At 33.2% G+C, this 22942-nt stretch overlaps 1 protein-coding gene across 1 annotated transcript in view; it reads left to right on the forward strand.

Moving 5' to 3' along the window:
• LOC130668346 (uncharacterized) overlaps positions 1-22942 on the forward strand; it is a 112782-nt gene that overhangs the window by 80244 nt on the left and 9596 nt on the right. Inside the window, exon 4 of the mRNA XM_057470586.1 lies at positions 14231-14324. Coding sequence (XP_057326569.1) covers positions 14231-14324 — 94 coding nt within the window. The remainder of the gene's footprint in view (positions 1-14230; positions 14325-22942) is intronic.

Below are 22942 nucleotides of genomic sequence, written 5' to 3' on the forward strand. Positions count from 1 at the left end.
TCATTCTGCTCTGTTCTGTTAAATTATTAACATATTTTATCACAGTACCTGATTGTAAGCTCGTATACATTGAGACAATGTGAATTAACCCGAGTCAAAATTAAAAAGGTGATTTGAGCCTCCAAATCCTACATGAGGGTAAGGAGGTTCAAATCATCTTTTTAGAATATGAAGATCCATGCATTATAAAGGTAATTTGAACCTAAACGTGGTAACTTTGTCCGCTTTTACCAAGCTTAGGTTCAAATCATCTTTTTAAAAAGGTAAAATAAGCCTCCAGAGCTTAAATTTATAGATCGAGAAAGACTCTCATCGGATCGCGTACAATTGGTAAAGAAACAGAAGGGAAAAGGGGGCCACTAATTAGAAATGGCTGCCATGAACGAAAAAAATTTGAAATTTAAAAATTCCAAAAATAATTTCTTAGCAATAAATGTTTTGTTGTGAGTTAAAAAATAACAAAATTTAAAATATTAATAATAATAACTAAACTTATACGAGTAGGCGTTCGAATAGAATAGTACTATTATGTCATTCGAAATTCGAATTGAATAATTAGAGCCTTTGACTTATTAGTATATGATTAATTAATTATTTTATGTGAACAATAAATACAAACGAAGTATTGGAAAACGGAAACTGCCGAAGAATTTGAAAAAAAACTGCTGAAAACTAATCTGCTGCCGCCGGGATTCGAAACCACGACCTTACGAATATGAAGCGCAACCACTGCCGCACTGCTACTCGGACGCTCACGATCAGTTGGAAATATCTTTATGTATAACAATAATATCATGCTAAAGAATTGAGCTCATTCGAAGTTACAGATAAAAAGTATGGTAGGCCATGGAGGGTTAAAATACCATTTTAAGAAGGTGATTTACTCCTTCATACGCTACTTTTAGGACATCGAGGACTACATTCATAATAGAGCATGCTCAAGCATGACCTTTCCTGATTGATCGTATCTCTGGATACAATTATTTCCAACTTAATGCATGCGCAAGCTTGATCTAGAATAAGTCATTCATGATCATGCTTGATCACGAATGAGTCATGTCTGGCCATGAATGAGTCACGCAGAATCAAGCATAAATTATGCATGAATCATGTACGGTCAGGCACGAATCCTGCATGGTGATTTTTTCCCGGGTACTTTTGTATGTATGGTAAAAAATAGAATATTTTAAATCAACAATATTTTTCCCGGTCTATTTTTTCCGGGGCTATTTTTTCCAGGGCTATTTTTTCCGGGAATCTTTATGCGCAGGTCTGCGTGGCTAAACGCGCAGAGTGTAAAATCAGTTTCTATGGTATTATCTGTATATTACCTCCATTACTAAATAGAATATTGTATTGTGCAATAAAAAATGTCAAATAATTCGGAAAATTGTAAGGTAAGTTTAAACATTATATATCTTTAAAGTAAGTGATTAAAATTTATTAGATTAATAGAATTTAATGGTTGTATTCATAGCCCAAGAACATTTAAATCTACCCACCACTAACTTTTTTTTTGATTGACCGAACGAAAAGTCGTAGTGGGAGACAGGATTGTCAAATATAGAGAGAGAATTTGGTTAAATACAGAGAGCGGTCAAATATAGAGAGATTCTACTGTATATCTTTGAACAACATTATCATAACCTAATTTTCGTTTAAAGTCACACTAAAAACCAGGAAATTACTGTAGAATATAGAGTACTCCAATCGTAATAGATGTAAATAGAATTCTCATAAACCGAAGATCTGTACAGCATATAATTGCCAATTCGAAGCATGAGTACTGCCGTCAGACATGCTCCACATATGTATTTACGATGCAATGCCCCACGATGATAATAGTAAAGTTTAAGTTTATTGGACTATTTAACTTCCAGCACGTGATACCGATTTTAAAAATATACTAATGATTCTCGTTACATCTTTGTTGGTATGCTATGGTTTCTTATCTTACCAGTGTTCTCTCATGTGCATACACCCCAACTATCAACTATCATCTGTATCTTAAACATCACCTACAACTTTACACTCCATCTATATATATACACATATAGACATGAATACACTCAGAGTGAAATTCATACACAAGCTACCTAGTGTACAAAATATCTCTAAGCTATCTAACTAAGTTGCATCGCGTTATTCGGGGGCAAATAATACCCTCGGCATTTGGCCCTTACCTCATGATATGCTTGTGTGTTTGTGTACTTGTATACTTCTATACTTGGCTCCTTTACTCACTACATGGACCTGAAGCTACGCTAGATGACTTTTACCACCTCGCGTAACTGGAACTCATCTAAATTACTGAGTATATAGTTTTGCCTTTTCCTCCTTCTCTTCATATATATATATATATATATATATATATATATATATATATATATATATATATATATATATATATATATATATATATTTACCGAGTTCGTTGCTTCAGCATTTTCGTTTCTGTCTCTCAGGCTAGAGAGAATTCCGCTCTGGCAGGGGTGATAAGGACTCGCAATTTACTGCCACTCAAACCCTTCGTTACATCACCTATCTAAGGTTTTTTTTCTCTTCCTCCATTTTCTTATCCTCATTGTCCGTTATGCTCTTTACGTTACCCAAGAACATTTGTACAAACTGGCTGACCATACGTTGGATAGTACCACTTAAAATCTTATACGTGACTCAACACTAGTTTTTTACAGGTAATATTTTTTTTTTATGAAGTAAGCTGGTAATAAGGTCAAAATGAAATGTACAAGCAACGAAATTTATGAGAGTAAGAAAAGTCGTTTTTTTTTTCGTTTTTTGCGTTGTTGTGTTAGTTCATAGTGTGTGCTGGAAAATTTAAATGAAGAGTGAAATGGGATGTTGGTATTTATAAGAGTTATTCATTGAGCTTAATACTACAATGTGCCGGTGTGTATGTGTGTCTTTGTTACTCTTCGCAGTAGGTGGGTTAAGGAAAAGTTTACACAGTACAGTTCCAGACTCTCTCGAGGGCGCTTTTCCTCTCAGTATTCCCAAGTGACACGAAACCGTAGGGGAGGTAATGGAGTTGAGGATCTCCGGCGATAGTTTCAGATTGCTGAGATTCTGGCTCGATTAACGATCATGAAGATCTTTAGATTCCCCCTAGATAACCCGACTAAATTACTCCTCTATCCTTTAATCTCTATCAATCTATTTTCAATGCTAATTTCGATTTCGTCACTGTCATTAATTAATTTACCATACAAGATTATAAATTCTTCTATTTAACATATAATTTGAATATATTTTAATTTATACCTTTTTAATGAACTGTGAAAAAATGAGAGTGAATTTATAATCTGAATTCACTCTGTCGTTCGGAGCTCTGGACTCTAATAAGAAAAAACACTTCGTACGGAGTAAATATAGAGTTTTGTAAGCGAAGAAGTTCCGGAGTGAATGCAGATTTTATTAAATTTTGAATCTAAGCTGATAATAGAGTTTGAATATCAGAATAAAGATACATTGAATAAAAATCTGGACAACAGCTGGCCCCGAGAGCCAACCTCAAAACTTCTCGCTGTTTTCGAGCTCAAGGAGCTCATTGTGAATACATTCTCAAGCTCGAAAATACTCTTGAATGCAGTTGTTTATCAACTACTAACGTTAAAAACAACTGTCATCAATTAGTTCGACGATTTGGATTTTATTAGAAAAAAAAACTTTTTCGAAATTTTTCAAACAACATTTTTATTGAACAAAAGAAACGATTTCGATGGTTGGGGTAGCTTTCGATGCAACTTATAAAGTTTTAGAGCTGATTAGATTTTGGAATTAATTCACTGAGTTCATAACACGGTATCAAAAAAAAAAAATATAAATATGAAAAAAAAAATTATTTCTGGAATATCTCCGTAAATTGTATACGATTATACTCAATTTCTCACAAATTCGTGCGATTAGTAAGCCGCTTCGAACGCCACCGAAAAAAGCCAAATCGGTTCATTAATTCAAAAGGGGTCACTCAGAAATCATCTTGGAATTAGTTAGAATAGTTCCTAGAACCTCAAACTCAAGATATGTTACACGGAAAAAAATAAATAGTAAATGCAACCTGATGCAGTCTTGGTAAATAAACATTCTGAAATCATATTGCATCCACATGATTTGTCACGTTTCGGCTACATGACAATCATGTTGCGGTAGCATGAGAAAAATCATGGGGCAGCAACATGATTTTCATGTAGCCTTAATAGCATAAAATAAGCTGCAAAAACTAAGTATTTATGCTTCAGAAAAATTATGTATTATCAAGTAACTAGATTTTTTCGGATTTATAATCTTGCAGATGAAAATAAGAGTAAACTATCGAATTATACAATTTGTGAACGATATCTTTGTTTATTCAAATTATATACAATTTTTATCGCCAATAGCTTTGGTTTGTGATAAAAGTAATTAAATTATTATGAATTGTTATTATTTTCAAATCAAGTGTCTTGTTGCAACATAATTCAAGCCTTCTTTTTTTATCGATAGACAAGGTACAATTGGTGTTAAAAGATTAAGGTTCCTTACATAATTAGCGTGATTATTTATTTTTACATTCCACGCATGATAATGACGATCAAATGCTATCGGTGTTATACCGTACATGATAAGAAAAACATCGTTCGCTATTGCATAAATTTTGTAAATTTTTCCAAACTGCGGTCCGTTACTTTTTCTTGTCTTCGTCATGATTTTCGTAATTATTTTTAGATTTCACCTTCAAAATATTGCTATTAAAATCGCCAAAAATTGACAAATAAGTAGCTTTCAATTGATCCCTAGTTGCTATAGTAACTAATAAGTTTTTTGAACAAGATGTTAAAACTGCTGGTATTGTCAATTGTGGTGGTCACCAGTTCAAAAAACATAGTTTTGAGAAAAACGCATTTAAAGTTTTACACTACCTGCTTTCGAGCGTTCTGGAGTGTCCGAGCGTCCTTTGTTATTTGTCGAACAACTTGAAAAGTATTTGTCGAACTCACTTCAAACTTCCAGACAATATTTTTAAGATATTACACTTAACGAAAATGCAAAAAAAAAAATCGTCTTTTTGCAAATCCCGACTACCCCTAACCCCTTAAGCAAAAATATCATTTACGAATGATTTAATTTGATAATTTACTCTAATTTTCATCTGCAATATTAAAATCCGAAAAAATCTAGTTGCTTGATAATAAATAATTTTTCTGAAGCATAAATATTTAGTTGTTGCAGCTTAATTTTATACTATTAAAGCTACATGAAAATCATGTTGCTGCCACATGATTTTTCTCATGCTACCGCAACATGATTATCATGTAGCCGAACATGACAAATCATGTGGATGCAACATGATTTCATCATGTTTATTTGCCAAGACTGCATCATGTTGCATTTACTATTTATTTTTTTTCGTGTAAAAATTCGATTTTTGAAAATCGGACCGAAACCAATTACTTCCTTTTTTTTGTAACGTTTCTATTTTCATAGCGGGAAGTTAAAGAACAGTTTTATGCATAATCATAAATAAATTATATATTTATGAATTAATAATTGAATATAATATAATATATTTTTAACAATTCGTTAATTGAAAATTATCATTGAGACTAACAGATTAGTAATGCTAACTATTTTCCGCCAATTAGTAGCACTAAGCCCATTCAATCTATTATAATCTTTGATTAATTTTTTCGCCATAGGGTTTTTTCTTGATCGTATACTTTCGAATAAATCCTAAAACAAGGCCATTCAGCATCCAAAATGTAAATAGATTTCTCATTATTTTTTTATGTATCCTATTTGTTCAAATTCAAAAATAATGTATATCATTCGTATTTAAAAATAACTACTTGTAAATAAAATACAAAATTTATAGATCAATATATTTTTAATGTCCTTTATTTATTCATTTGAAACTAATTTATTCCTTTTCATTAAGAGTATTTAATGAGCATCTTAACTAAAGATATATAATAACGCAATCGTAGTTAAAGTAACACGTATAGAGTTGGATTTTCGCAATCAAATCGTCTCGTTAAATATCCAAGATTTAGTTAAGCATAAACATTTTAACGAGATTTCTCCGGGAGTTTATATGTAATCTAGCTCAAGTAGAAAACCGTTAATCGACACATCAAGTCTTATAAGGATTTACTGATATTCGTAGGTTTATAGGCAAACTAATAATATATGATTATATGCATATTTATAATATATATTGTGTTAGAAAAAAACTGATTTTTAAATATTACTTCGATGGCATCTGAAGTGACTAAAAAAGAAATATACTCGTCAGACAAGTTACATACAGAAGAAAGATTAATTTTACGAGGCAGGAGCTTGAAACGATGGCAATTTACATTTTTGCTCAAAATTTTAATGAAAGAGAGTCTCGTAAAAGCGTATGAAGGGTCTAAGCCCATTACTCGGACCATTCTGTACCACTGGCACCACTTTCATTTCAACTTCAGATTAAGTACTCACGAAAAAATTCAAGCTGTTTTTTTTTTTCACTCATTATTTTACTACGGGATTAACATCACTTTATAGTATTTAAATCTTTTGATTTCAAACAACTTTATTCAAATAAATGAATAGAAAAACTAAAATTAAATAAACAATTTAAACTTTCGTAAATAAAATAAATATTTTATTATTCAGATTTAAATGTGTTTATTTGAATAAGTATAAATGTTAATGTTCACTGCGTATACTATGCTTCTAAGTTTGTGTGTTGTTATTGTGATTACACACAGACCTACATTAATTTAGAATTTTTTTTGTGAACACTATTACCATTAGAGGATTGTTTATTTTATTATCAGCATACGTAGGGAAAGAGCATAAATAAAACGGTGTAGTCAAGTATTTTTGAAAAAAAAAACTTGTTTTTTAATCAATGTAAAATGGAATAATGTAATTGAATAATAATAAAAGCTCATTGAGTGTTCTAATTCAAATAGTACACTGCAAAAAATTGGGTGTGACTACGGATTTTATTTCAATCCGAATTCATTCAGTCACTCAGAAATCCGGGATTTAAAAAAGAAAAGGGAGTGAAAATTTTTATTAAAATCAGCTCATAATTTTTTTTTTTAATTATTTCGGGTAAATATCATGAAGAAGGAGCTCGTTATCATTTTTGCACTCAATGCATTTGTCAGAATATAACCTCACGGTCTATATTACTAATCTAATCCGACAGTTTTTTCTACGATTTTACTCTGCGGAGTTACCTTATAATCAATGTTTTCAAAAAACTATTTTGGAGTGAATTCCGCTCCGAGATTGAGCGAATTAATAAAAAATTATCAACTACTTTTTCACTCCGGAAGTTTTTTACAGAGTAAAATTAAAGTTAGAAAAGTCGAATTCAAGTTCTTCATTGACAAAAATAAAAACTTTTACCGAAATTATGGACATTATATAATGAATGAATTTATTTATTGAAGATTGATAAGTAATGTACAAATTAGTAAAGTTTTATAAAATTCGAATGCTGACTACAGTTAAGCTAAACTTTTTCGCAAATTGATTTTAACTTCACTTTGTATAACTTCTTAAAAAAAAAATAATGTTTCAAGTTGTTTGCAAAAACTTTTTTGAATAATAAAATTCAAAATCATTTTATATCTAGATAGGGTATGTTGAAAACTCATAGAAAGTAAAGTGGGAAATGCAGTAACTCAACACTGTCACTTGAATATTTTCGCTTCTAACTTTGGCTATGTAAATAACAAGCGTGGAGCTAAATTATATTTCAAAATTTGAAGTGAGTTATGGAAAACTAAAAAAAACAAACTTTTATGTTAATTCAATGTATTAAAATCTTGACAAACCGTTCAACCGTATTGTACTTTGGTATTATATTTAATGAACATTACATTAAGCCTAATCACTCACCTCTTTAAATTTGCACGTTCTCTAGATTGGGTTATACATAACCCAGTTAAATTTCGGATATTTTGAAGTTGATGAGATGCATGATTTTGATTTTAAAAAATTGTGATTCAAAATGTGAAATAGAGAAAATGGAACGCACATGGCTTTGAGGTGTAAAATTCATTTGGTGATCTTCGAAAAGTTCTTATAATTTCAAAATCAGAGAAATACTACTTTCTTATGGTTTTTAATTTCTATTATTTTTGTCTAAAGTTTAATTTTTATAATCTTGAGATTACAGATGTGAAGAAAAAAAAGTCTATTTTAGGCCTATGCCTTTGGCTTACTTACCGTCTCCAACATGCATACACATTCAGAGTTCGTTAAATTTGACCATCCTAAGGGCTTGAGGGGTAAAAATGTTCCCTCTTTTCAGCCCCCGATAGTCATTTGCCGGCCAGCGCGATTTTTTTTATGGATCGACTCGCGATCTGAACTTCAGTACGCTATTGTTTTCCAATGTGTGTACATGCCTCAAATATAAACGTTGTGTAACGTTCGTTAAAACTTCTGATATTGTGACAAAGGAATATTTATTATTGAGGTAAGTTAATTACTACTGATTTTAAGTTTTTCAGGAACCCATTTAGTGAGTGGTTCAGCTTACCAGCCGAAGCGGTAACGGTGACGTCTCTAAGGTCACAGCCAAGGCTTCTCAGGGAGACGTGAGGATGTAACACCTCAGCTCAGCTGGTTTTTCGGATAATAGAGTCGCACCCATAGTCTCTGCGGGTTACATGTACACGGAGAAAATTTTATGGTAAAAGTTACCATCAAGTTATAGTACAATTTTTAAACTGAATTATATGATTGATAATATCATTTAAATTATTAAATAAACAATCTAAATGGTAGAGTCTACCATCTATATGGTAAAGTTTACAATTATTTATGATAACCAGAAATTATAACTGTTATTATATAAAATAATTACTACTATTATAAAAAATCGTAATTCTTAATAACCTGATGGTAATGGTTACTATCAGCCAAAATAATGATGACCATCTAAGCTAATAAAAAATTAATATATAAACGTTATAGTCTGACGCTTGTCTATGTGTAATCTGATTAACTAGTGAAGTGATTAATTTTACACACACACACACACACACACACACACACACACACACACACACACACACGCACACACACACACACACACACACACACACACACACACACACACACACACACACACACACACACACACATGCATACATATATCTACGCACGTGCACATGCGTGCACACATGTACATAATTGCGAGGTCACACATTTACCCGCACACATGCGCACACTTACCAACACACCTGCACACATGCGCACACTTACCCGCACACAAGCACACATGCGCACACTTACCCTCACACACGCGCATCCGTGCGCACACTTACCCGCATCCGTGCGCACACTTACCCGCACACCTGCGCACACTTACCCGCACCCATGTGCACACTTATCCGCACACACGCACGCACGAATGCGCACACAGCCGCGAACATGCACACACACACACATGCACACGGCTGCGCACACACCCGCGCGAACACATGTACACACACGAGCATTCATATACCCATGTACGTACACATGTACACACACGCGCGAGCGCACTCATGCACACACTCACGCGAGCACACACACATTCTTAGTTAAGAATTTTTACAACTTTGAATGGTAACAGTTATCATCTTCTATTGTAACAATTATTATTTTTAATAATTACAATTAGCATCTTCGATAGTAACCGTTACCATCACCAATTGTAACTGTTATCATTTTCAATTGTAATACTGATCATTATATCCACTGAAAAATGTTATTACCATTTTAGATGGTTAAAATTACAATTTTTGTATAGTAGACACAATAATTAATTTCTCTCCGTGCGAAAATAGACCAACACATATGCTTGTTATCGTGTTGTTCCCTTTTTTTTATGGATTTTGTGTGTGATTATTTGAAAATAGACCAACACATATTTGTATATAACATCAAACGCGATGAACACATCACGCCGTATCGGCGTTCATTAAACTGGTTGCATATAAAGTCACGAAGATTGTACTTCCTTGCCTGGTACTTCTACAAGTTACTCGACTCAGGACAGCTGATATACTTGAGAAAGATGTTCATCGAAGAAGATCCAAGCATTAGACGATGAGATAGAATAGCCAAAAAACAAAATAATGTCACCTTTACAATACCGAATTTTGCCTCAATCAGCTACGAACGTTCTTTTGTTGTATCAGTTGTCCGTCTGTGGAAGGATTTGCCAACTGAGGTCATAAATTCACAGAGCTTAGAAGTCTTCAAAAATAAAATGTTTCAATATTTACTAGAACTCGAGCTAAAAGAACTCTTTATCTTATAACGTTTCTTTCAAATTGTACTGGTTATAAAAAATTATAACAAATTAAAGTCAGTACATATCAATTTGTCCTTTCAAAATCTTAAGTATTCTAGTTGTTAAATTATCAAATAATTATTAAATCTTTAATTATGTATATGATTTATTGTTCACTAAAATTCCAGATCTTTCTACGTGATACTATGTTATGTAAACTATTTTTGTATATACCTTGCCATTCGGCATTTGCCTTGGCATATATTTCTAAATAAATAAATAAAAAAAAAAACATATGCTTGTTATCGTGCTGCGCCCTTTTTTCACGAATTTCGTGTGTGTTTATTTTTTTCTCAATATTTTTTTTCAAGTCTTTTTTTTCCAGTCTATTTTTTTAGAAACTGCTTTTTCCAATTGCCAAGGATATTTTATCATGGGGATATTTTGTCACCGGGATAATTTGTGTGAGGATATTTTATCTGAGGATATTTTTTAGGGACATTTTCTCAGGGATATTTTGTCCGAGGATAATAACGCCTGATACCATTCGCTGCACTTGAATAGAAGACGATTAAACTTTTAATGATCGCCGTTGGTTAAATTCTGTCGGGATGAACTTTCTACTTCCTTTCAAGATTTCAAGAGTATCATAAAACATTCGTCGTAGGGTTATATATATATATATCCTTCATAACCCTATCGTAAAGATTCTCTCCATACAGAGAATTGCTTTTAAAGATAAATTGCCATTTTCAGTAAAAATTTCAACTAAAGTTTAACATGTAGTACACGAAATAGCAAGGGATAATAGACAAAATCTGAACTAATGTTTCGTTTTATGCCATTCTCTATGCAGTTCGAGCACGTTTTAAGCAACGACTGGGGAACGTTTTCGAAAATGTGGTCGTAATAAAATAAGGGCCCACAAATATGTAAAACTTAAGGTGTCTTACGTACCTGTCCAGCTATGCTCAGTGAAATCTCAGGACGAGGATAACCCCGTACTGGATTACGCAGTATTAAAATTAAGAGAGAAATCTTGTACCTAACTTATCAGGAAGGTTGTTATTGAATTAATTAACGAAACGTATTGGATTTAAATATAAAAAAAACTATGGCATTTATGCAAACGAAGTCGTTTTACAATAAGAATGAATGAAACCATGAACAATATTTATAAAATAACAGGTAATATTATCTACAAGCGGTGTTGAAATATAATATTGTATATTTGTTTGATTTCACAATTTTGTTTAAAAGTTTTTATTTGAAATGATTAGAAGTATTATTGAAACTACGTGACACTGATATTAGCTCTAATTTAAAAAATCATATGTCTCACGACAAATTTGAGAAAAATACTGTGTTGTTATAATTAATATATAATAGCACTAATAAGTTTAATAATAATATTGTTACTTGGTTAAGAGTAATTGAAAAGTTGATAATATATTCCTGAATTACATGATCTAGTAATGATCCTGTCAGAACACGAAATGTACGCGTCTAAAAGAGTGGAGAAACTTCGAAGTCGTAACAAATAGTACAGTAGATAAAGGAAATCAGCTCATAATGGATTGCTTATAACGAGCGTCGATTGTATAGTATTTTTATTTTCTAGCAATAAAAAACTTCTCAAATACATAGTTGGAATGAAAAAAAAAACATTCAAATATTTTCATAATATTTATGACATTTTAACAAAATCGAATATTTCATTTTTGCATTGTAATGTAGAGATATATGTTTTTTAATCTATCAGACGTCAAGTCAATGTACGTGATGTCATGTTTCTAGTAAAATTCAAGTTGAGAGAATAATATCAGGTACACCAATAGACTATGTTGTGCTTAATTATAAAAACTAGCACACGTACAACCAGACAATCATAAAAATTTTCATTGTTGTATAATTTGAATGTTAATTATTTTTAATTGATAAAAGGAAAAAAAACAGAAAAAACTAATAAAATAATTTGATCCGTAAAATATGAAAAAAAAAAAATATCTAAAGAAACAGAAAAATAGAGCACAATAATTAATGACGAAAAAGAGAAAAAAAATTCGCGTGCAGAAAGGTAAAAAGAAAATTTACGTTATTGCAGTTAAAACGTAAGAGAACTAAAAATAATAGCTCGTAAATTACACGCATGTGCTTCGTACCAGAAAAACATAACGTTGTTTTTTTTAATTACCCACCATATTAAACGTCTGTAAATTACATCACTGAAATTCTACACAGAGAATTTTCATTCATTGAAAATTCGCAGTGAAAATTTTAATAAATACTATTTACTAATTGTTTATAGATGAAAAAATTGATTAAAACAGTAATATCAAACCTTCTCACCACTCTTAACAAATTTTAAAACCTGATACAAAAATATGTTATTAGTAAATATCCAGAAGTGGTGATTCAATTATTTTTACCAGTAAATAATTTAGTTGTGGCTTTTATTTTATTTTTTTACAATAGCTCATTTGATTCGACGAATTAAATATTAATAGCAACGAAAAAAAAAAAAAACTATCGCTAAATCTAAAATTTTTTTGGTTGGATGAAAAAATGTGGAAAAATTATGAGAAACTTTTTTGATGGGGTAGAAAAAGAGAAAAAATTTTCAGCTAAATCTAAAAGGACCGGGTTAAAAAGTGGTCGATTTGGCGTGGAATGCCCCATATACATATATAAATTTTTCTATGAATGATATTTTTGAACACTACTCAACCAATTATGACAGGTTATGACTAAATTCCTTGAAAAATCGACCATGAGGACAAATACAATAGCCAGATTTTAAAAAAATCTACCTAAAAAAATTTTTTTTTTTATGTCAAACAATTTTCATGTTCCAATTGTATATTAAAAAACAAGAATCCATAATCATCACAAATAAAATAGAATTCTACAACTGAAAAATTTATGTATACAATTTACATAGTGATTAGTCTTTGACGTGATTTGAATAGGAAACAAGAGACGCCAGAAAGTTTAACACGCTACTCTGATAGCAACAAGGTTGGTTTGGTGGTTTTGATTATAATAGAACGCCATGGGTGATGTTTGTCGCACGGGTATGCTCAAAAACCACAGAGGATCACGACAAGGATATTTCAGTATAAATTTACAAAACTGTTTTGGTTTTCTACAGTATATATACACATGTGTGTGTGTGTGTGTGTGTGTGTGTGTGTGTGTGTGTGTGTGTGTGTGTGTATGTGTGTGTGTGTGCACATCTGTATTTAACAATCAAGTTTCTGTTTCGTATATAATAAGTCGTATTCAATGAAACAAAGTAATGAAATATAAATTGCTGACAAAAATTCTATAATCCTTCAACAATCTATTAAAATTCTATAATCATTTTACAATTCATATAAATATGTATAATCAAATACATATGAAACTGTAATAAAACAAAAGCTTCACTTCGAACTCTGACAAGTTTATAAGCCTTCATCCTACTACTATTAAAGTTTGATACATGTATTATAGCTGTGGAAGCTCAATGCTTCTCATGTATAGTCTCACTTACTTCACCAAATGCTCAGATGTTTAGTTAACAGTTTTGGCATGTAACAGTAGTAGTAGCAGCAGCATTAGAAACAGAAGCACTAGCAGCAGCTGCAGCTGAGTATACTGATCTAATCGTGCGTTTATGTGATTACCAGAATACTGTATACCTGTATATAAATTATGTATTTACTAAGACGTTATATATGATATCATGATCAAGAGATCATACATCTAGAATGCAAATAGTATAGACAAGAGCAAGATCAATGAGATTTTGCTGACGTGTGATGAATCCATTTATCATCAATCGTCATTAATAATCAACGATTATAATTTAGACGAACATGAATGTATTGTTTCTATGTGTTATCGCTATTGATCTATACGTGTAACCAAGTTTACAGTTAAGATATTGTATGATTTCAGATATACAACTCAAGCGAAGATGGTTGATACGGGAACAGGAACGCTTTATATCATTGGATCATTTAAGCGACAGACTGTTGATCCGGATTTCAAGGTAATGCATGTTTATTCAATTGAATATGTATCGGTCTTATCTTCAATTTAATTGTAATAATAGAAAAAACCAGAGCGAAATTTTCCACCATTTCTTTGATGAAAAGATTATTGCTTGTGTAAAAATTCTCAGTGACCGGTAGTAAAAAAGGACAGAACAATTCGATTAGCCCGGGCATTGCAGACAATTCAAAATATTAGGAAAAAATAAATTCCGCTTGTTTTAGAGTTTTTGTTATCTGATTATTATATTAAAAACTGAAATAAGCTGACTCTGAAGTAGAATGGGCCACTATCCATCAGTATATTGCGCGGCACGGAATGGAAAAAGCCGATTTCAGACGAGGGCGAAGTTGACTGTTCGAATCGAAGGCGAGGGCTGGCATCACCTAAAGTCTAAAATCGTGTTCTATCCCGTTGTACGCACTATATTTTTAGTATTACCTGCATTGATACTGGGAGTTTTAATGCCTAGAGCCAGTCGAAACAGGCTAAATTTTTACCTGTAGCACAGTAAAAAAATAATGCTGTACTTTAATTATGAAAACTTAAGTAATCCACAAGGGAAAATAACGGCTTTTCATTAAGTCAACAATATTTTTTTGGAGCTCATATTATTTTAAAAACTTTTCAAAAATAACTGCTAGTTTGGTTGTTATAATAATGATATAGATATTTTGATGGTTACAATGAACATATTTGATTCTAACAGCCCGAGAAAAAATGATAAGATCCAAGGAAGTATTAACGGTCTTTAAGAACCGGGTCTTAATCGTTCAGGGTCGTTGTAAAATTTCTTTGTAAGAGAAGGAAGCGGAAGGACAATTTATAATTAATTAATATTTTATTTAAAATAACAATTTTTACCTTCATTAAGTCAAGTACCTTTGACTATCTCACACACACACAACTGAGTCTCCTGGACTTTATTTCACACACACGCGACTTTTCTTAACCTATTCCTCCACGCAGTCACCAGGACCCTCTACGTGGCTAAATCCTTATACCTAGGTCACGCGGTCCACTAGACCCTCTACGTGATTACCTTATTATTTAATTCACTAAATATCATAATTACACTGGTTATAATCGCACATCCTTTTAAAAATATAATATTCCATTTTTCCTATTTCATTATATAAAATTAATTTCCATATAACTATTTACCAAACTTAAAAATCACTAGTCCATACATGTAAATAATTATTTATGAACGCTAATATTTCTTTTACCAAATTAATTCATAACTTTGTCTAAACCGACTTTACAATTCAATCCTGAATCATTTTATCACGTTCGACTCTATGCCACTTTTCACGTTAATAAATTAATTGATTTCATTTTTTGTTTGTTTAACTTAATTATAATTTATTTATTCTAATAATAAGGGGGGGGGGGTAAGGGCTAAAAATCATATTTTTTGTGTTTTCTTATAGCTACAGTCAGGTAGTCTGTAGTCCTGCGTCTAGATGGTTACCTGGTCTTACCGGCTCTGTGGGGTCTCCACTGCTGTCTTACATTTTTATCGATTTCACTCGATTGTTTTCGGCTCGTATCGGAAAACTCCTTCCCTACTTAATTATGATTGGGCCAAGCGTGCGAGTATTTTTAATTAACGCACCCGGTGACAAGTCGAAAAACTTATTTGAATGCTCGTTTGGGGTTATAGGTAGGATAAGTGATCATCAGTGAAAAATCATGATGTCGATCGATAATATAACTCAATTTACCCTGTTACAAAATAATGTAGTTCAGCTAAATTTGAATCTGAAATTACCGTTAAATAAGGTGCAGCTTATCGACAGCAGTTATAGTAATGTGTTTTTAATATTTCATATGATATGTAATTTCATTTTTCGTTACATTTCCCAGTTTAATTGAAATTTTAATTTTTTTATTTTAACCACAATATAAGCTATTGGCCTAATAGAGCTTTAATCAATAAATTTTTCAAATTTATTTTAGGTTAGAAGAAAAAAAAATTTCTGTAGCATATTTTCTTTGAGGTGGTCCATCATTCCCCAGATATCACATATCAGCCTAAAATATCTTTAACAACAGAGATATCATGATTTGGCCGAAAATGAAAAAAAAACAATTTTACCAAATTTTTGAGAGGGGCCATCATTCCCCACTCTCCCCAACCTGATTTCGAGTTTGAAAACAGCAATGAAATCTGAGATATTTTCAAGTTATAAATACCGAAAATAACGATTTTAAACTCTTTGAACTCGAGCACAGCGGGAAGTTTTGGAACTGGCTCGCAGGGTCAACCAATTTCCAGATTTTTTTCGTCCCAATTGGTTTCTCATTTTGTCGCAGTATCGCACCTTACCCAGTTCATCTCTAAATGAGCGTTGTTGTTTAATTATATCATATTATACAAAAAAAAAAAATAAAAGAAAAAAAAGGATAGAATTGTATGACTTAGAAATAGTTTGGCGTATTCATGCGGGTATACCTTGGGAATCGTCCAACCAATGTAGACAAACTCTACTTGCTACTCCTGCCACTCTTATCAGACAGCTACAGTCGCATGGGATTATCGTTGTATTCGCCACAGACACTACGACTTTGTCAATAACGTCGTTGTCGTAAGGATAAAGTCCTTCATTACGTTTGACACCTCTTGGGATTTTCATAAACCGAGACACCTTGATGGTGATTTTTTTCGGTTTTAAGCTTCAGGTTGAAGTTTATGAAATTCAAGTGACTATTTTTTTCAATATAACTATTTTTTTCATTAAGTTTAAAGATTACGTTTACAATGAATTCGGAAAATTAAATACGCAACCTTACGTGGATATCTTACTTGACCGATGTTTAAATTAAGAATTAACGTAATTATTGAAGTGCACGGAAAAAAATAGATAGGAATGGTTACTGTGTTATACAAGAATGGTTGTAAAGTATGTAAAAATTAATCTTAGCATATTACTAGTTCTCATTATAATAGGAATGGGTCGTTTTTCCATACGACTGAGTACGATCCAACATAGCAATCATTACTATGTTACACATTATCCCGAAAACATAACTGGTTATTGTGTTCATAGTCACTATTCGCTTTCCAGATAATACAGGTTCCTTTCAGCAGTCGATGTGTTACTATATAAAATAGGTATAGGTCCTGTGTGGAGATGCGAAAGACTCCCCGGACAAATGCGTTCCATTGTCGTTCGGCATAGTAACCATTCCTGTACTAGACAGGAACTGTTGCTTTTAGTCACATGTCTGACTACTGTTTAGCGGGAACTAATTGATAGTGCAGACAATTTTTAATTTTCAGTAAAAAAATTAATTCTTGATTCTTGATCCTCTATTATCTGAATAACTTCATTGAAAATTAGAGAATGCTCTGAGGAAAAATGGACCATAAATCTTTAAAAAAATTGTTTTTCCTGAAATTTGGCCAGCCCAAGCTGATCAATTCGGCTCATTTCTTCTACAAATCATTGAATATTTTGAAACGAAATATTTTTTTTTGCTTAGAAAATGGTATTATGTTTTGCCCCAGATTTACCTAATTCGATTGATCAATAACATAAATATATACTTTTCATTAGTTACAGTTGCTAAATTTAATCATAAAAATGACTGAGATTGTTTGAAAATATAAGCGTATACTTATAAATATCAGAGTTAGTGTTTTGTCAACAAAAAATCATATCCATTATATTGTGGAAATTTTACGACAAAACTAAAATGTATAAAGCATAATATACAAGCAGTATTATACTTTGCCTGCTTAGAGTATTCTCTCTTATTTGTGATATTTCTCCACGTCATATCATACATCGTGAAGCACCACTATTATCCTTTCTTGCTACAGAGTATAAGCATGTGCTAAAAGGTATATCTTTCGTGTTGAGGATTTTCATGTGGAATATATCTTCAACATATGCATGTACAAATAAGCGTGAACAATTTGATATTATACATATTCAACTGTGTTGAGAAATAAATAATGTTATAGTTCTGTTTACTTAACAAAACAAAGGAATGTGGTTACTCAAACATAAATATTCAATATTATTTAAGTTATATAAGACTTTAATGGCAGTAGCAATGTATAGGGAAAGAAAAAGCGGGAAACACGAGATGGGCTGGACAAAACGGACAGCAACCAAAACCAGTAATAAATACTTTTTTCCCTCAACTGTTTTAAATTGTTGTTTATGACTCATCATCATTTTTGTACAATTTTGAGTGCCGTAAAATTTTTTCTTACAAAAAAAATTTTTTTTTATTCAAATTTTTTTTTCAGTAATTTTTCAGCGGCCTTAATGTATTGTTGGCCACAAAAAATACATACTATATCTTCTCCGCTATATTTGAATTTTATATAAGTTATCATGTTCAACAATTTTGTTTTTTCGGCATCTTGATTTAATAATTGTATTGCAAATCTTTTTTTTTAGCTATAATTAAGTACAAACAATTTTATTATAATCACTTCTTTTCGCCTGCCCTGGTAAAACATTTTGTTCTGTAGCAACTGAGAATTTGGTTTGATTACTTCAAATGTAAATAAAAAAGAAGATTCGCCGTATTCAAATCCACAAAAATCGATTGTTTCTTTAGCGGTCCTGTTTTGCCTGTCCAAACCCGATATATAATTTTACTTAAAAGATATGTATTCAAAAAATAATGAAATGTAAATAGAAATACATCGTATGTTTCACCATGTCACTATAGATAACTAAAATTATTAATTAATGGTTGATCTCGAGTTTCTGGTGGCTCAGTGGGTTTACTATTGGTATCAAGAATCCTAATTTGGTTAGAGTAACTGTGGTCACCTTTGACTGGCTTTCGGTACATGAGGTTACATTGTGATTGAGAACTATTGAACTTCCAAAGTCCTCTATAATAGTTGAATACCATATTGAAGTTGTACTTTTGATACAATTATTAGACTACAGCATTGTTAATTTCCGAGCTGATAATGCAGCTGCTCTGATTCATTTGCTAAAATAAAAAATATAAAATTATTAAGAAGAATAGTTTATTTGTTTTATATTGTAAAGGGTACACGAAAAAAAAGTTATGGAAACGTTTCCCGTAATTCTATAACACACGGAGAGAAGTGAATGGCATATTTTCCAATGTAACATAGTAATTATTACCATGTAGCATGGTAACACGAGTTTTTTAGCCGTATTATTTACTTGACATAGTAATTTGTCCGATTTTGAATGGTGACGCTAGCCATGCTAGCACGGTAATCATTCTTATGTTAGCATGGGAATCATTCCTATACTACATTGGAATTATTACAATTTCGATGAAGCTGCTTCCAATTCAAGGTAGTAAGGTTAATATTAAAATAAGGTTTTATAGTCTAGTCGAGAAGTGAGTTTTCTGCGAAAAATCGTTTGAGTTCTCTTAAACATATGGCGATTGGTGCATTGGATTCAGAATTTAATTCTGAGAAATGGGTATTTTTTAATTTATCCGCCATTAAAAATTCCATTTATTATAAATAAAAAACGAAGAGACAAAAAGGGAGTCTCCGTTTTGTAGCTACAACTTCAAAAATATTAAAGATATCTGAAATTAAAAAAAAGATCCTAAAAGAGGAGAAAATTTTAGCAGTCTCGACTCCCCAAGTTGTAGCTCCATTATTTATAATTTTAATTTAACGTTGAAAGTTGGGCTCCACGCGGCCGTTTCAGTGCCTAGGCATCGCCGCCAAGCAAAGTATGCAACACAAAATTATTTTTTTATATCATTCAATACGTCATCTGTGTTCAGGAGGCTGAAGAAGTAGTCGATCCACTGCTGGTCGGCGATACCTGTGCTGGTTGCGCTGTATTTTTTACTTCTCTACTTATTCATTATCTTCCACCATTGCGACATATTTTAACAGTTTGTCATTTCTGCCCATTTCATATCTTGCCATCTCTTTTGTTCTTTCGTTCTGGTTTCGTTGAAGTTTTTCTTACTAATGGTGAGCATGAGTTTGTTTGCTTTAGATCTGTTACTCAGATAGAGCTTAAGACACCTCCAGACTTCCTTCTTGGCTCTTTTGCATTCATGGTTATACCACGCTGGCTTCACACTTCGTGCTTTGCTTCCGGTCTGTTTTTTGGTCATCTTACTGCTGAGAGCCGCGTTGTTGATCATTTGCTTGAGCTGCTCCCAGGTTACCGCTTCTTCATGTCCATCTTGCAAGTCCCAAGCTTCTGCTAGATGCTCCTGGAACTGCTCACCGTTAGATGGAAGACAGTTGAGCTTCTTACTCTTTTTCTCTCCACCACCATTGTCTACTGTCGTATGTTCTTTGTTACCGTGTTTTCCTATTAACTCAAATGTGACCGGAAGATGATCCGACTCTATACGTTCCTCCACCGTTAGCTTAATAATTTTTTGGATGTCCCCAATTCCAACACTTAGGACAAGGTCTAGAACTAAAGCACAGTGCTTTTCACTTCCTCCAACAAATGTGACTTTTCCTTGGAGATCACCATTCACGCTTCCGTTCACTATGCTAATACCTAGCTCCTCGCAAAGCTTCAGGAGCATTTGACCCTCGGAGTTGACTGTGGTATCTTGGGAGTTTCTTGTGTTGTACATTGGTGCCTCGCCGTCGCTTGCTGTATACTTAGGCTAAGTACCAATTCTGGCGTTGCAGTCTCCGATTACGTAGGTTATGAGGCCTTCGCTGATTCCCTCATAAATTTTGTCTCTCAGCTCTTTAATTATTCTGCCAAATCCAACATTGTTATACAACGTGATGATGTAGAGCTCTTTGGATTGGAGACAGAGTCCGTAGCTCCACTTACATACCTTCCAATCGCTCTCGATGCTGTTTTTGATGACAACCATTTGTCCACCGCTTGCCCTGCCTCGCGTTCCTGTCTTTTTAGTTGCTGGGTTTAGACCATCATTCAAACATTTTGATGAGTTTCTTTTTTTCTTTGTCATCGTTTTTTTCCGTCACCCATGTTTCCTGGAGAATAATAATATCTGCCTTCTCGATGTATTTTGTTGCAGTTATTGCCTTCTTAGAGCCTGCAATATTCCAGAGGGTGATCTTGGTGTATTCTTTATTCTTGGTTGTTTTATTCAAGAAATGGCAAGAGTTCACCTCTTAGATCATCTAATCTCCACCACGAGTCAGCAGCCCAGAGCTTCATGTATTTTGGGTTCGCTGTGCATCCTTGGCTCTTCTCTATTTGTACTTGGGTATCAATCCATCTCTGTGTTTAAGTCTGTCTTGGTGTGAGATCATCTGTAATCCACGTATTTGATTCCTTCAGTTTTGCCTTCTGAAACATAATCGATTTTTTTATGTTCAGTGAGCCGAGCGTGATGATGTACCCTTTGTTTATGACTCTGATTCTTTTTATCTGAGGCTCCACGTTGAACATGTTCCTTATCCTTTCCTCGACGTCCCCTGTGTACTCCAACTGGAATCTAGATCGCCACTGACGATGATGTTCGTTCTTCTTCTCCTTCTTTCCTGGATCTCATACAAAAGTTCCCCAAGTTTAATTTTGTCAGGCTTTCGTGCACTTTCTGCACTTCTGGTTTGCCTGCGTATGCTACCTGTGGTATGTGGGGTTCTGTGTTCCTCGACCTGCATGCTTGGGGGCCCAGTCGGTGCATTTAAGCTTTGTATTGAGTTTGTTCCTATGCTGCCCTCGTGGTTCACTTGTTTTGTGTCATGTAGCTTGCTCTGATTGACGTTGATGCTGTTATTCCTACGTTCGTATATACGCTTTTTATTGCCTCTAGCTTCCTTGTTGGCGTCCACTTGGTCCGATGTCCTTTGATGCTTCTGGATGCTGCCGCTGTTTTGTATTGTGTTATAGAGTCTTAAACCGTCTGCATTCAAATTTGCTTGATTGGTTTTTTTCGCTGCGGAGTTCTTAGCAATCTAGCTCGTATTGCTTCCTTTTCCGGGGCTAGTGCTGGTGTGCCGTTGTCTTGAAAGCTCTATTGTTTCCTGGTTTTTTCTGGTTTCCTGCTGCATCCAGATTTTGTTCAGTCTGTTTTCCGCTTTGATGCTATCTAGATCTCTTTTCAGGTCAAGACAGCGCTCGCATGCGTGCATTTCATTGTTTGCTGGTGTTAGATAACTTGCCACTGACTCTACAATTGTGTCTTCTTTGTCATCGTCATCAGAGTTTATTTGTGAGACGTCTAGTGAGTTATTAATCTCTATCGAGGCGTTTTTCCTGTTCTTGAGAGTACTTGATCTACCTATTGTTGATGTGTTACAGAGTCCTTTTTCAGGGGAGTTGAATGGCCGAAGCTGGATCTGCCAGTTTTGGTCCAAGGATGGGTAACCATAGGTATGGTCGATCCTGAGTTAGCCAGATCTGACCTAAAGTTGGCTACTCATACGAATGACCAAGGTTGAGTACACAGTTATGAGCCAAGCATGGGCTAATATAGGTAAGCTCAAACTGGGTTTCTCAATGGTGGGCCAGGCATGGCCCCTCTGTCCAACTCTGGGGAGTCCTGCATGGGATTGAACATTATTTTAATCTTAATGGTTAAATAACGATTATTCGTTTATTAAGTCAATTATTTATCTTATTCTATTAAACATTCTTCTCATGATTTTCAACAGCTCGGCCCGTGGACCCTTTGAAAGGAAAAAAAAAT

The sequence above is a fragment of the Microplitis mediator genome, chromosome 5, assembly GCF_029852145.1.
Source record: "Microplitis mediator isolate UGA2020A chromosome 5, iyMicMedi2.1, whole genome shotgun sequence".
Lineage (NCBI taxonomy): Eukaryota > Metazoa > Arthropoda > Insecta > Hymenoptera > Braconidae > Microplitis > Microplitis mediator.